At 40.8% G+C, this 15395-nt stretch overlaps 1 protein-coding gene across 2 annotated transcripts in view; it reads right to left on the bottom strand.

The window, feature by feature from the left end:
* gnao1b (guanine nucleotide binding protein (G protein), alpha activating activity polypeptide O, b) overlaps nucleotides 1-15395 on the bottom strand; it is a 231476-nt gene that overhangs the window by 152357 nt on the left and 63724 nt on the right. For both annotated transcript variants that reach the window (XM_043707217.1, XM_043707218.1), the window contains exon 3: nucleotides 714-855. In XM_043707217.1, the coding sequence (XP_043563152.1) occupies nucleotides 714-855 (142 nt within the window). The remainder of the gene's footprint in view (nucleotides 1-713; nucleotides 856-15395) is intronic.

The raw sequence follows: 15395 nt of genomic DNA, 5'->3' as shown, positions 1-15395 counted from the left end.
CTGTATTCCTGATGAAGGGCTTTTGCCCGAAACGTCGATTTTACTGCTCCTCGGATGCTGCCTGAACTGCTGTGCTCTTCCAGCACCACTAATTCAGAATCTGGTTTCCAGGATCTGCAGTCATTGTTTTTTACCCAGTAACAGTCAAGACACAACCAACACAGTAAACTCACTATTTTAAATTGAACGGACCACCAGTGCCATGAAGCAAAACATAACTTTGCTGAAATGTAACACATCAATTTGGTTAGGCACTTTTCGAGTTGATTTGTCGATTAGCATCATTGATGGCTATTGTAACAAGAAGTTAGTTCGGGCAGATAGGAAATTAAATCGTGTTCATTCCATTTAAATTCTAAACTTATCCCACAGAATGGGGCTGTTTGGTGAAAACAGTAAACGTATCAAACAGGGACAAGCCCAATCTACATTCAAATTTATATCACATTTGAGATTCCCCTAATACCACAGGATCTTTTATTGTCGGCAGATTCCTTGAAAAGTAGATTCCAATACCCAAATGCTGTCTTGAACAAGAACTTTGTAAATTTCAATAATGCCCATTTTTATGTGCCAACATACATTACACACAACCCAGTTTTACAGCTTAATGCTGATGTTGTCCTGGTTCTATTTGGATCATTTTATTAAGATTTCTTGCCTTTGCAGGTTGCTTCATCCATACATTGTTATGCGGATTTTTGACACCTTACCTTTCGCTCCTTGTCACCGTACTCAATGCCCAAGGTATCCATAGCACGGACAATGGCAGCCAGGGACTGAATGGTGTTGCTGTACACCACAGGCTTGTACTGCTTCACATCGTCACCAGAAAATCCATCTTCATGAATAATCCTGGGAAAGTACAACACAGTGTTAAGGGGAAATGACTAACGTAGTTCAAAGTCCAAATTGCTAGTCCTATTACTAGAACTACTCTAATGTTGCCAATATGAACACACACATAATTCCAACATTTACTAAAAGCGTGTACAAGTAACCTTTCTTTATTCTCTGAAAATGCCTTTCAATTTAGTTTTCTCAATGTATTGTATAGATCCTGGGTCATTTTCGAGCATCTTCTATCTGACCTCCTGAAGCATTTTTGAAAGATCTGTGCTTTTGCCTGACATCTGTTTTTAATCTCATTAATTTTACTATGTAATTCCAAGTTTTCAATATTAAACTTCCTCGAGATTAGTACTGTCCACTAGCCACATGGAAATCCATTTGAGGGAAACTGTTTTTGATTACTAAATTAGAAAATGGGTAGTAGACACCATTTTTGGACATGTGACAATATTCATTTTCACACAAAGTATGCATGTAAATGTTAACCTTTGGTAAAATGGCAAGACAAAAAGATGAGCATCCAATGCTTTTCCATTGTTGCAGGAATGATTCACTTCCTTAGTTACTGACTGGAGGTAAATGTTCATTAAATAAATATATACAGAAGAAGTATATTTACCTGCATTGTGTGCATGTAAAGGGTTTCTCCTAGCATCAGTATCTGTGTCTAAAACAGTCTCACTGTGTCCACAATTGGCAACTAGTCAGAAATTTCTATTGGACTGTACAACTCTGGAGAGTAAATATTTCCTTTCTTATTTTGTTCCTTGATTCGCCACTTTGCCTGCAACCTTCAAATTTTTGTCACCTCAGACTCATTAATAAATATTGAAAGATGTTTCTTTGTTTCCTGTTTAATGTGCTTGATTCTAAGGCAGGCTGGATTCATCTGTTTCTTTTGAAAGGTTGCCACTATCCTTCTGTATGAATTCAGTGCTGATAAAACCTTCCTGATTCCTTGTATCTTCCAATGATTCAATATCAATTCTTTCTGACCGTCCTCATGTCAACCATTTTTTGCCAATTTGCTGAACATACTTACAGCTGCAATGACTCAAAACTTCCCTCAGTCAAAGGCGAACCTATTCTTCAAGTAAACATTCAACACTTCCTTATCAGCAATGCTATACATGCACCATTTCTGTCCATTCAAAATATATTGCACTGACATATTTGTTTCCCATTCATTTATATTGTTAGGTGTAGATTAGATTACAGTGTGGAAACAGGCCCTTCGGCCCAACAAGACCACACCAATCTGCCGAAGCGCAACCCACCCATTTACCCTTTACCTAACGCTATGGGCAACTTAGTATGGCCAATTCACCTGACCTGCACATCTTTGGACTGTGGGAGGAAACCGGAGCACCCGGAGGAAACCCACGCAGACACGGGGAGAACGTGCAAACTCCACACAGTCAGTCGCCTGAGGTGGGAATTGAACCCGGGTCTCTGGCGCTGTGAGGTAGCAGTGCTAACCACTGTGCCACCGTGCCGCCCACTAAAATTACACAGTATGTCACACATTATCCACAGAGGTATATATTAATGCATTGACTTTCGAGGCAGTTTCTGATTTTAACGTGGTTCCTATGAGCAGCAGATGCTGGTTATGTTGAAGTTGCAATTCTTTTTTTATTGGAGCAATGACGCTGCAATCAATCACTCAGTTACTGAATTTTATCTGTTTTCTTAATATCAAGGCTCTGTCAGAAATGTGTCACCTATAAATCTTTCCATAGGCACAGCTCAATTGATCGTACTCTCCCTTCCAGGTTCGAATGTGATAAACTCAAACCCCACTCCAAAGACCTGAGCATATCATTTAGGCTGCCATATTGGTGCAGAACAGAAGGAGGGCAGCAGTGTTGCAAGGGCTGCTCTTTCAGACGTTAAAACTGGGTTCAATTTGCTTCTTATAAAACCAAAAGACATAGAAGTAGGCCATTCAGCCCATCGAGTCTGCTCTGCTATTCAACAAGATCATGGCCGATCTGATAACCCTCAATTCCACATTCTTGCCTTTTCCCTATAACCCATGATTCCCTTACTAATTAAAATGCTGCCTAATCCTAACTCTAACCCTATCTCAGTCTTGAATATAGTTAATGATTCAGTCTCAATAGCCTTCTGCAATAAAGAATTCCAGATTCTCTGAAGAAATTCCTCCTCTTCACTGTATTAATTGTGTGACTCCTTATTCTGAGATTATGCCCTATGGTCCTAGACTCTCCCACAAGGGGAACTGAAAAGTAGATTAGCTTCTTACTCACATTGTTGTTGGGTAGAAAATGTACAAAACATCCACTTCCATAAGTACAAGATAATTGAAATGGGATGTTTCTGAGAAATATTCTAAGGTAAACATACATTCTTCCCTTCCTGTAAATATTGTGTCCTCTTTAATTAAATGCTTCTCAATGTTGATTTTATACAAATTTAGTTTTAAGTTCCCGGTCCTCTCATTATTTGGACCTCACCTTCTTTAACGAACAATTAATGCCTTCGTCAATATTAATTCTAGTTCAAACTTACTCTTGCTTTGCAACAGCTGAAGCCTAAACCAAGTACCTTATCGAACTGCAAATTTGTCAACACTGCAAATAAATCAGGTAGTGTTCGATTTGAAAGGTTTTAGAGCAATCAAGGGTTTCATATCACTTCTGGCTTTTTATCATTTATCCTAACATCTGCTTCTTTCAATCTTCCTTCAACATATTTACCTGGGATCTCACATCAGCAAGATCACAATATACAAAGCCACATGATTGAACTTAAACTCCTCTACTAGTATCATGACAGAACCCCCACAAAAATTACCAACCTTAACTAGCCTCTGAGGGAAACCCTTTGCGTTATCCATGCTCTGTATACTACTGTACACTTCATTCCACTGTATATCCTAATTTCTCATTATGGTTATCATATTGTTTCATTCAAATACTTCCAAAATCTGTTTTTTTTTCATCAGGTGTTCCAAAGTAGAACACTTGCATCCCCTCAGCACTGCTTAACCAGAGCTATGATCTTCCTCAACAAAGCTGCAGCCACCATCCTCCATACACAATTACTCCTGGAATACAGATATCATTCACATCAACACTTGGATAAGATCATGGCGACTGAAAGTGGACAAGTCTGCAGGAGCTGAAAGCCCACATTCAAGGATTCAAACAGAGAAAGCTGCGGAGATAGTGGATGCACTATACTGGGTTTTCCAAAACTCTCTAGATTCTTGAATAGCCCAGGGGTTGCAAGTTAGCAATTGTAATGCCACTATTCAAGAAAGGAGGGAGAAGAAAGGGAACAACAAGCCAGTTAGCCTGGCATTAGTCATCAGGAGAGTACTAGAATCTATCACTAAAGAAGTCTGAATAATTCACTTGGAAAAACAAATCAACATGGTCTTACAAAAGGGAATCCCATTTGACAAATATATTCAAGATTCTTGAGGATGTACCCATACAATTAGGAAAGTTAACGGGCCTCTATTACAAGGGGAATGGATAGGGCTTTGGTGAAACCACATCTGAAGTACTCTGAGCAGGACTGATCTCCATATTTGAGGAAGGATATACTTGTTTCGGAGATACTACAGTAAAGAGTCACTAGATTGGTCTCTGGGATGAGGTGGTTGTTCTACAATGAAAGGTGGAATATGATGGGCCTATCTTCCTTGATTTTAGAAGGAGGAGAGGTGATCTCACTGAAATAGACATGTTTCTGAAGGGTGTAAACAGGGTATAGATGAGTCATTATTTTAAATTCCCCAGCCAGGTGAAACAAGTGAGCATAGTTTTAGGATAAGTAACTGATAATTTAGGACTGAGATGAAGACAAATTTCTTCACTCAAAGGTTACTGAAATAACTCCACAGAGGCCAGTATCCCATCACCAAGTGACCCTTTATTTATATGTGGAAAGTCCTTGACATTGATCCAGCTCCCTCAGAGTGAATACAACCTCTGACACTCCTGTTTACATCAGTCAGATTAACAGGCCTTATCAGGGAACTCATATCCTATGAGGTCAACCTGGCTGACCTCATTACAATCACTACACTGTGATTCTTCGTAATCCTTGACTGCAAAGAGATGTCGATGCTCTACCATTGAACATATTTAAGACAGAGTTGGACAAATCTTTAGGCTCTCTGCAAATCAAGGGATACAGCAGCAGACAGGAAAATGGAGGCGAAATCCAAAATTAGCCATGATCATGTTGAATGGTGGAGCAATTCTGACAGACTATATGGTTGTCTCCTGCTCTTATTTCCCCATGTACCTTCAACCGTCAACTCACTGCACTCCAGTTCATGTGGTGTTCCCCCTTTTATTTTGTATGCAGGTTTCATTTAACAAAATGAGATATTTCATGAAAATGACTATGAATGCTCTGCATAATGACACTTGAAATTGTATAAAGGTATGGATAATACTAATTCAGCAAGGGCAGCATATGATTCAAAGAGTCTGATTACTTCTGCTTAACGTTTATGGACAAATGTTTTATCCTTCTTGACTTTGAATGACTTAGTGCACCTAGTCGATGTTGAGGTCAGGATCTTCTCATATCTATTTTAACAGTTGGGAAAACCGAAGCAGAACATTCCCACCCTGGTGTTCAACAACCTAAATTGATCATCCATCTGTGCTCATGTCACATTGTGATTCATCCCAATTATAATTTTTCCACAAGTTTCTTTTTAAATGCACTTTTTCTCTTCCGCTTTAGTGTAAACAACACTCACTGCTCTATACCCAACAGTCCATTCTTACCTCAAATATCTAGCCAATGGATCTCATCATCCCACCGGTTTCCTTCTACAGGTTTTAAAACAACAAGCTTGCATTCGACTATCCCGTACTTCATGGCTTATTATTCATTTTTTAAGCTCCTTTTTCACACAAAGGGTTGTTCATATGTGGAGTAAACTACCAGAGGAAGTGGTAGATCCAGATACAGTTAGAACATTTAAAAGGCATTTGGATAGGTACACGTTTAGGCAGGATTTAGAGGCAAAATGCAGGCAAACAGAACTAGTTTAGTTTGGGAAACCTGGTCAGCATGGATGAGTTGGACCAAAGGGTCTGTTTCTGTGCTGTCTGATTCTATAAGCTATTATTCAATGCAGATCTTGGCCACTCAAAGAGGTTTGCCAATTTTAAAAATCCTCTCCTGAAGGATGAAGCTGATTTTGTACTCGCATTTATGGCGAGCTAATGAATAGAATTCTCCATTTGCCCTTCCCATAACCTGGTGTTCCTCATGTAGCAGGGATGCAGCATACTTTTCATTAGACCAAAGTTTGAGCAGATGCCAATTGGCTCCTGCGATGGGAAGTGGTATTCTGCAGTTCAAAATGTGACCTGCTAAGTTTGGGCTCAGATGGGAGATTGGTTCTTTTGATTATTGTATGGGATGCCAGTTGGAGGCAACAGCTTCATGTTTGAGACTGTTCCAATTGGTCACCCAGCCAAAGCTTGTGCTTGGTATTCCTTTCAAGATATAACTAAAAGGCCACTTGAATGAAGACCAAGAAGCACTCAAACATACCAAATGATGCTTTGTTAAGTGCTTAGTGCTGTATCATTCCCTTTTCCTGCTTTGCTATTACTCCTTTCACCCCAGACTTTCTGCCTATTTAAAGAAATATTGCTGCCTAAAAGGATAATTGTTTCAGGAGGAAACTAGTCTGATCGGATGCAATGAAAAGATATTCAAAACCTGAAGAATAAAAACAAAATGCGGCCATAAGCATGCCAGAGGTTTTAAATTCTCACAACTTAGAACAGGATTTCAAATTCTGAATATCAAACTCCTCATGTTTACCTCAGGAGGTCACAATTCATGCTGTTCATTCCAATAAAGACCCAGTAAGATAGAAGTTAATCCATGAAGTCATGCAAAGCCCACCTTTTAAACTCTAATTGCATAAACAATGGATACCATAAAGGGTCCAGTTGAACGTTCATAAAGTACATTGCATTGGATGCGCTCTGAAGTGGTTTTGATGCGTTTTTGTAAAGAACAATCACACCCTCAAAGTCAATAATAAATCCTAACTATTCCAATTAGTCAAAAGTAGGGTCTGGTCCATCCTGTTGAGAAGTGTCAGAAATCACACAACACCAGGTTATTGATCAACAGGTTCATTTGAAATCACAAGCCTTTGGAGCATTGCTCCTTCGTCAGGTGACAAAGGAGCAGTGCTCTGAAAGCTTGTGATTTCAAACAAAACCTATTGGATCATAACCTGGTGTCGTGCGACTTCTGACTCTGTCCACTCCTGGCCAACACCGGCACCTCCACAACATGTAAAAACTGTGACTGAATATTGAGAAAATCACCAATATCTCATAATTGTCAGGCACCTAATCATTTGCTCTTGCAGGCAGAATCAAAGATTTTTAAACAATAGTCACTGGGGCATTAAACCATTGTAGAAAATGATACATCAGGAATAATTTCCTACGATTCTCAATTGTTCATTTGGTTCATCTCTTGCTTGTGTTCACTGTCCAGGCAAATGGAGTAACTTGCTCTGAGCTGTGCTCCTGTTGGCTGAAGGGTCCACAAGGTAACATTGCCATCTCAGAATAACGGGATTGTGAGGTCAAGCCCAATCTCAGTCTTCAGCACAGAAATGATGCCAACACTCAGTGAGTGACTGACCAGATCCTACTGCATGGTGCTACCAACAAATGAAATACTAAAAGGAGCCTGTCAGACTTTTCAATATTCCATGGTTCTCCAAGCACAACAGCATGTTCATTCCAGTTAACTGTCCCCTTGCACAACACCCATTAACGACAGATTGGCTACATATCCTCATGCCTGTTGCATGATCTTGCTGTGCAGAAAAATAACTGTTGTGTTTGCTGATGAAACAACAATCGTTGGACTTGAAAACTGTCTAGCAAGCACTTTGGGAAATACATTGGAAATGCAGTAATATGTCAATTTTGTTTGAAAAGGCGTTACACTTGGCTCCACTATAGGCTGTCACCTTGTAAGGTTTACACCTTGAGCAGCTAAATACAGAGGTACTTCAGAAGTCAACACAGTCTCGATCACAAGTCCAAGAGGTAATTTCATCTTCGCAGTGTTTTGTGGAGGAGGAAGAGAGGTCAGTCGGAGCTGGGTGTTGGGTGATCAAAGGCATTGGAGGAGCCGTGAGGACAGAGAGAAAATAGAAGCCGGTGTTCTGTTTTTATGACAATGTAACTCTCAGGTTGAAAATCGAGTTGTCACTGTCTAAAACACTGATACAACCATCCAAAAAAAGGTGGAATTTCATTTCCATAGTACCTTTCACAACCTTAGACCTTTCAAAGTGCTTCAAAGATTATTAAAGATCACTGAAGTGTGATCATTGTGATAATGTAGAAAGAACAGCACTCAGGTTACACAGAAAGCTCCCGCAAATAGTAATGTGCTTCCAGAGTCATTGCTAACATCTTGTCCACAAGAAATGGCAGCAGGTCCCAGGTAGGTGATACAGCTTTTATTTATCTTTATATACCTTATCGGCATCCAAATAAGGCCAAATGAAATGTCTTTTGTTGAGTTAGTACCATATTTACATGTGCTTCCTATGGAAGTAATCCTACAATTCATCAATTGAACTGGTCTCAGATCAGACTTTACAAAACACATTATGAACAAGGTCACAAGCTCTGATTCAATAAGCTGAAAATGCGTTGCTGGAAAAGCGCAGCAGGTCAGGCAGCATCCAAGGAGCAGGAGAATCGACGTGTCGGGCACAAGCCCTTCTTCAGGGCTCATGCCCGAAATGTCGATTCTCCTGCTCCTTGGATGCTGCCTGACCTGCTGCGCTTTTCCAGCAACACATTTTCAGCTCTGATCGCCAGCATCTGCAGTCCTCACTTTTTCCTCCTGATTCAATAAGCTGTTTGGTAACAGATATAGATCTGGTCCATCAACTGGATCACATAAAGGGGCTTCACACAATTAGTTTTCATGTGTACAGTCAAATTCCAGGTCAGTCAGAAAGATGGTTACCTTTCCCCTCCCATTCAGACAGCAGTTCAGTCACGGCTGGATTATATAATTGTCTATCACTGAACACCAACAACAACAAAAAAAAGAAATCCTTGCCCTGTAGCTCTAAGGCAGTTCAATACAGGAGAACATCTGAAATAAAAGAGCTTTTCAAAATATTGCCTGTGGGAGAGCAATTCAAAGCTATGTTGTGATACCTCCTGCTTGGGTGAAGCATCTAGCCTGGGTGATGCAGACAAGTGGTGCAGGTCATGTTCTATTGGCAGTAAGTTACAGCAACTCTTTCAAGCCAAGATCCGCCCTTGAATTCCACCCAGTGAGGGCGAAAAATCGAGAAACCCACAGAATCAATCATAGAACAGCACAGCACAGTACAGGCCCTGCAGCCGTCAATGTTGTGCTGACCTTTTATCCTACTTTACCTACACCAAACTAACCCACGTGCCCTACATTTTACTATCCTCCATGTGCCTATCTAAGAGTCATTTAAATGTACATAATGTATCTGACCACTGGCAGTTCATTCCACAGCCCCACCACTCTCTGTATAGAACTTACCTCTGACATCTCCTCTAAACATTTCTCCAATCACCTTAAAATTATGCCCCCCTCAAGATAGCCATTTCCACCCTAGGAAAATGTCTCTGGCTATCCACTCTATCTACGCCTCTCATCATCTTGTACACCTCTGTCAAGTCACCTCTCATCCTTCTTTACTCCAATGAAAAAAGGCCCAGCTCCTTCAACCCTTCTTAATAAGAGATGCCCTCCAGTCCAGGCAGCATCCTGGGAAAGCTTCCACATCTTTCCTATAATGAGACGACCAGAACTGAACACAATATTCCAAGAGTGGTTTAACTGAAGCATAACCTTGCAGCTCTTAAACTCAATCCCCCGCAAATGAAAGCCAACACACCAGATGCCTTCTTAACAACCCTCTCAATGATGGTGAAAACTTGGATGGATCTACAGACGTTGACCCAAAGATCCTTCTGTTCCTCCACACTGCCAAGAATCCTGCCTTTAACCCTGTATTCTGCGTTCAAATTCAACCTTCCAAAATGAATCACATCACACTTTTCCAGATTGAACTCCATCTGCCACTTCTCAGCCTAGTTGTGCATTCTGTCAATGTCCCATTGCAACCTACAACAGCCCTCCACACTATCCACAACTACACCAACTTCTGTGTCATCAGCAAACTCACTGACCCACCCTTCCACTTCCTCATCCAAGTCATTTAAAAAAAGTCACAAAGAGCAGAAGTCCTAGAACAGATGCCTGCAAATCACTGAGCTCCAGGCTGAATATCTTCCATCTACTATCACCCTCCGTCGTCTATGGGCCAACCAACTCTGTATCCAGACAGCTACATTTCCCTGCACCCCATGTCTACTTACTTTCTGAATGAGCCTACCACACAGAACCTTATCAAATACGTTGCTAAAATCCATTTGCACCACACCCACTGCTCGACCTTCATCAAGGTGCTTTGTCACATCCTCAAATAATTATATAAGGCTTGAGGCATGACCTGCCCCTCACAAAGCCATGCTTACTACCTCTAATCAAACTATGCTTTTCCAAGTAATCACAAATCCTGTTTCTCAGAATCCTCTCCAATAATTTGCCCACCACCTTACCATCACATGATACGGTGAAATGCTCCAAAGTGCAGGAATATAGTGTCAGAGTCTGGTTTTCAAATTCACGTCCCCTATGACCTCTAGAATTCCATAGATCACGAATCCCAGAGTGGCTTTATTAAGTGACACATCCCTCCAAGCGAAGACTCTCGCCTGTGGCACCCCTCAGCTCTGCTCGCGTTATTGACAAAAGACCTCTACAGCCTTTGGGTTGCAGAAGTCTTTGCCACAGAAAGCAACTGAGAGCAAATCATTCAATATTTCCAAGGAATTAGATATTGATCTTAGGGCCAATAGGTTCAAAGGTATAGGAAAAAAGTAGGAACACGGGATTGAGTTGGATGACCATATTGAATGGTGGAGCAGGCTCAAAAGGGCTGAATGGTTTACTCTTGCTCTCTTTGTTTCTATGCAAGTACCATGCAGTGATATTTGTTAGAAAATGTATATTTTTCTCCCTTTTACAGGCAAAGAAATCAATTAACTAGACAAACATAAATGTTGTGATTCAGAATATTTCTGCAGTCAGTCAAACAATAAATATTCAGAAATGCTACAAAGTGCAGGAATATAGAGTGAAAAATGCTTCCATCCTCAAAGTCTCACCTCAAGAAAAAAATTAATATCACCTTAGTGTTGCTGCTCCTTTTACTTTGATGCCCCCAATGATAAAAAGGCATCCACCTGACTGCTAAACTTTTGTACAGTTTGCCAATTTCCTATTACTTACCCAGTCCACGATGTGCACACTTGTGAATTTTAACACAGTATACGTGGGAATGAGCACACAGATCAGACAGTGCAGTTTGCAGTTACTGTAAAACTGAAGGAAATTAGATGGATATTTAATCTCCACTGGGAAGATTCTGCTGTTTACAGGATAGTACACACACCAACTCAAACAGAGACAAGTTGGGTTGAATGACCTTTAACCATGTCGTAATTTCTGTGATAATAGTCACTTCTACATCCTCTAAATAGTTACATTAAAAAGCTGGAAAGTATTGCCAGCGATACTGTGGTACAAATATCCACCAGGTTTGCATCTGGACTGCTTAGTCACAAGCATTCTTTTTCCTTGGAGTCGAAAAGTCATGGGTACAGAAAGGCATTGTTTCAAAAAACTGAGCAGTAGCACGGTACTGAGTGACTGAATGAGCACTGTCCAATCTCACCTCAAATTATCTCAGTATCATTAAAAGAACAAGGAAGTTGGCATTACTAGAATAGAGCATGTGGTCATCAATCATATTGTTACCTTTGGTACTTGTAACAGAATTGGTTACTTTGTTTTCTACATTATAGTAGATACAGCACCTCAAAAATACTTCAATAACATACAGCACATTGAGATTTCCGAAAGGATACAATCTAAATCCAAGTTGGTTGTTTTTAGCACCTTCCTCCCCAAAGTGGCACAAGGAATTTATTGCAGATACATGAGTCACTTACAATGAAGAATCACTCAAATTTGAGGCTTGCACTGCATGCACTGACAGAGTTGCTTCAGAAGTGACCACCTCACCAACCTGCACAGTGTGTACCTTCAACCAGTTCTATGCAACGTCTGACTGACTAAACATGCATGTCACACTAGGAGCAGGCATCTCATCAAAAAGCCTCAGACAGCATCTTTCAAACTCATGACCACTTCTATCTAGAAGGACAAGGGCAGCAGTTACATGGGGAGAACACCACGCGCAAGTTCCCCTCTGAACCACTCACAATCCTGACTTGGAAATACGTGACTATTCTTTCACTAATACTGGTGAAAATACATTACCATTCCATTCACTGTTGCTGGATCAAAATTCTGGAATTCTTTCCCTAAGGGCATTGTGAGTCCAACAGTGTAGCTCACCAACACCTTCTCAAGGAATGTTTAATAAATGGTGACCACCCAGTAACACCCATATCCTACTATTGAATTTTTAAAAGTCTCGAATAAACATTAATCTAATCATCACCCCTTTAATGGCAATTACAATCACAGAATTCCCCACTAACACCACCACAGGATTACCATTGATCCAGAAACTGAATTGGACTCGCCAGAAAGATCTGCTGCCACAAGAGTAGATCAGATGAAGAGAGTAATTCACCTCCTGACTCCCCAATACCACTCCCCAATACCTGCCCACCATGTACAAGATACATGGCAAGAGTGTCTGAAATACTTCCCATCTGCCTGGTTGAGTGCAAAAATACTCAAAGAGGTCAACATCATCCATGAGAAAGCATCCCACTTGATAACACCCCATTCACTGCTGCAGCACAATGTGGTGGTGTGCACCATACACAGGATGCATAACAGCAACGCGTAAAGCTTCCTATATTACTGAGAAGGACACACACAGCAGTCACACTGCCAGTCCAACACTGCCTGCCAACACCACTCCCCACCAATCCCCCAACACCCACAAGTCACACACCGCCCAGCCTCTGAATTATATTGCTATTCCTTCAAGTCATTTGGTCAAAATCCTGAAGCTCCCCAACATTGATGGGTGGGCATACACGCAGCAAAAACTGCAGCCATTCAAGAAGACAACTCATCACAACCATCTCAACAGCAGTAATGTGTATGCAACAAATACTGGACCAGCCAGAATGTGCACACCCTAGGTTAAATTCATTAAAAAATTAAAACTTCCGCACATTTCTCCCTGATCAAGAATCAGTCAGCAACTATTCCATTTGTTGTTGACATCTGCCAGAATTAAGCTAGATCATAATCAAATATTGATCAGCTTATTCATATACAGTCAGACTGAGGTGACAAACAATTTGTACTTCTATTGCTCATTTACAAGATAGTTTCTAACCTTATTCTCACCTACCTTTGAAGAATATGCCAGTTTACACAAATCCTACCATGTAATGTGTTTCATGTCGGACACAACCTATTTCCAACATTCAAATCTCAACAGATGGTTTAAAAAGAGATGGTGAAACCATTAATAGCAGCAAAAAAGAGGGGAAAGGAATAACTAGGCTCATAAACAGAACAAGGAAAAGGAGCAGGAGTAAGAATAGTGGAAAGCAAAGTTGGCTGAAGAGATGGAAACGCTCTGACCTGCAGTCCTGGACAGATGGCATGAGATTAGAGTGGAGTCCAAGAGACAAATATATTTTCATAATCTTGTAATTCCCAAGAAAGAAAAGGCAACCATAAAACATCTACAATCTAGAAGAACTAGATTGGGCGGCACAGTGGTTTGCACTGCTGCCTCACAGCGCCAGACACCCGGGTTCAATTCCCGCCTCAGGCGACTGACTGTGTGGAGTTTGCACATTCTCCCTGTGTCTGCGTGGGTTTAATCTAATCTAATCTAAAAAAACTGGGTCGGGTAGCAATCAGTCTGACAAGAGCTAGTATGTTGCACCAGATGGTCACAGCCTACTGTAACCTTAGTTAACATCATCAACTTGCTACATCTTTAATGAAGACAGCTTTTGTAACTGTACAAAAAAAATTATCATTGTATTTAATTTTCAACACCTTTCACATAATGTAGATAATCTGTTGTACCTTAACACAATTGTTTGAAGCAATCTGTAGGCTAACAGCAGATTACCTATCGGTTTACTTGCCACTAAGTTAATGCTTCATGACAGCTCATACTGCAGTATAACTTTAACTTTCACTTCTTATCAGGTGTTTATGGAAGACAGCCCTTGCAGGTTCAGTGGAACAAAATGGTAAACCCTTTACGTACAGCAAGGTTTATACTTACTGCCCAGACTGTGGCTATTCCTGATGAAGGGCTTATGTCTGAAACATCAACTCTCCTGCCCCTTGGATACTGCCTGACCTGCTGTGCTTTTCCAGTGCCACGCTTTCAGCTCTGGCTTTCCAGCATCTGTAGTCCTCACTTTCTCTCTGTGGCTATCTAATACCTAGTTTATGACCAGTAAATGTGCATTATAGTTGCATACTGTTTCACTAATTTTACTGCTGATAATCATCCCATGAAAGTGCAGTAGTAATGTGGTCCATAAAATAATTATATCATGTTCCGGATGATTAACTGCAGTCACAAAGGAACAAAAAGGCCATTCAAATGCAGTTCTGAAGAAGGGTCAGTGCCTTCTCTGCACAAATGCTGTCAGACTTGCTGAGTTTTTTCCAGCAAATTGTGTTTGTGTTTCTCAGCTCTACCGACCTGTGACAAAGCACTGTTAAATCTGATAGCGCCCTGTCTGGTGACAATGTAGCTTGGTCTGGTGGATTGATTGTGGAAGAGGATTTAAGTGTTAGGCACCAGGGTTATCAACAAGAGTCAATAAAGATTCCTGCCAGAGAGAAAGTGATTGTGAAACCGGGGTAATGGGTAACCTGGAATCAGACTAAGCTCTTCTCAATGGTACTGCAATTTTTCTAGCTTTTTTTAAAGAGTTAGGAACTGCTTAAATCCCAGCTGATTTCAGCATCCATTCTGTACAGCATTCTGTAGGCTGGTGTTAAATTAAGACTGAAATTTTATTCCCAGTGCAACTTGGAATGACATGTTGAGACAACATTGGGTTTTCTGCAGAATGGGCATGTCTGTACCAGGATTTGGTAAATACATTTGGCCCCATCAGAACTAAGACCATTGATATGATATTCGTTTTTTCTGCGTTCGCATGAAGTGTACTTTTCCTTGGGATAGACTTTCACTGAATAACTAGTGGTGGGGATTTACCGGGGAGGAGGGGTTTGCTTAATTCAATCTGATGTTCTCCTCCTGGTAGTTAGATACTCGACGTTTAGTCCCATAAGAACCTGAACTGTGAATCCTTGAGAACAGGTCATGGCCAACCATCTGGTGTGAAGCTCCTGCAGCCATTCAGGATGTCCTTGGCCCCCGCACTCAGCTTCAGTGTGGA

This window comes from Chiloscyllium plagiosum, chromosome 17, assembly GCF_004010195.1.
Source record: "Chiloscyllium plagiosum isolate BGI_BamShark_2017 chromosome 17, ASM401019v2, whole genome shotgun sequence".
In the NCBI taxonomy this organism is placed as follows: domain Eukaryota; kingdom Metazoa; phylum Chordata; class Chondrichthyes; order Orectolobiformes; family Hemiscylliidae; genus Chiloscyllium; species Chiloscyllium plagiosum.
Note: the sequence above shows the minus strand (reverse complement) of the source record. Positions and strands in the feature narration are given on the sequence as shown.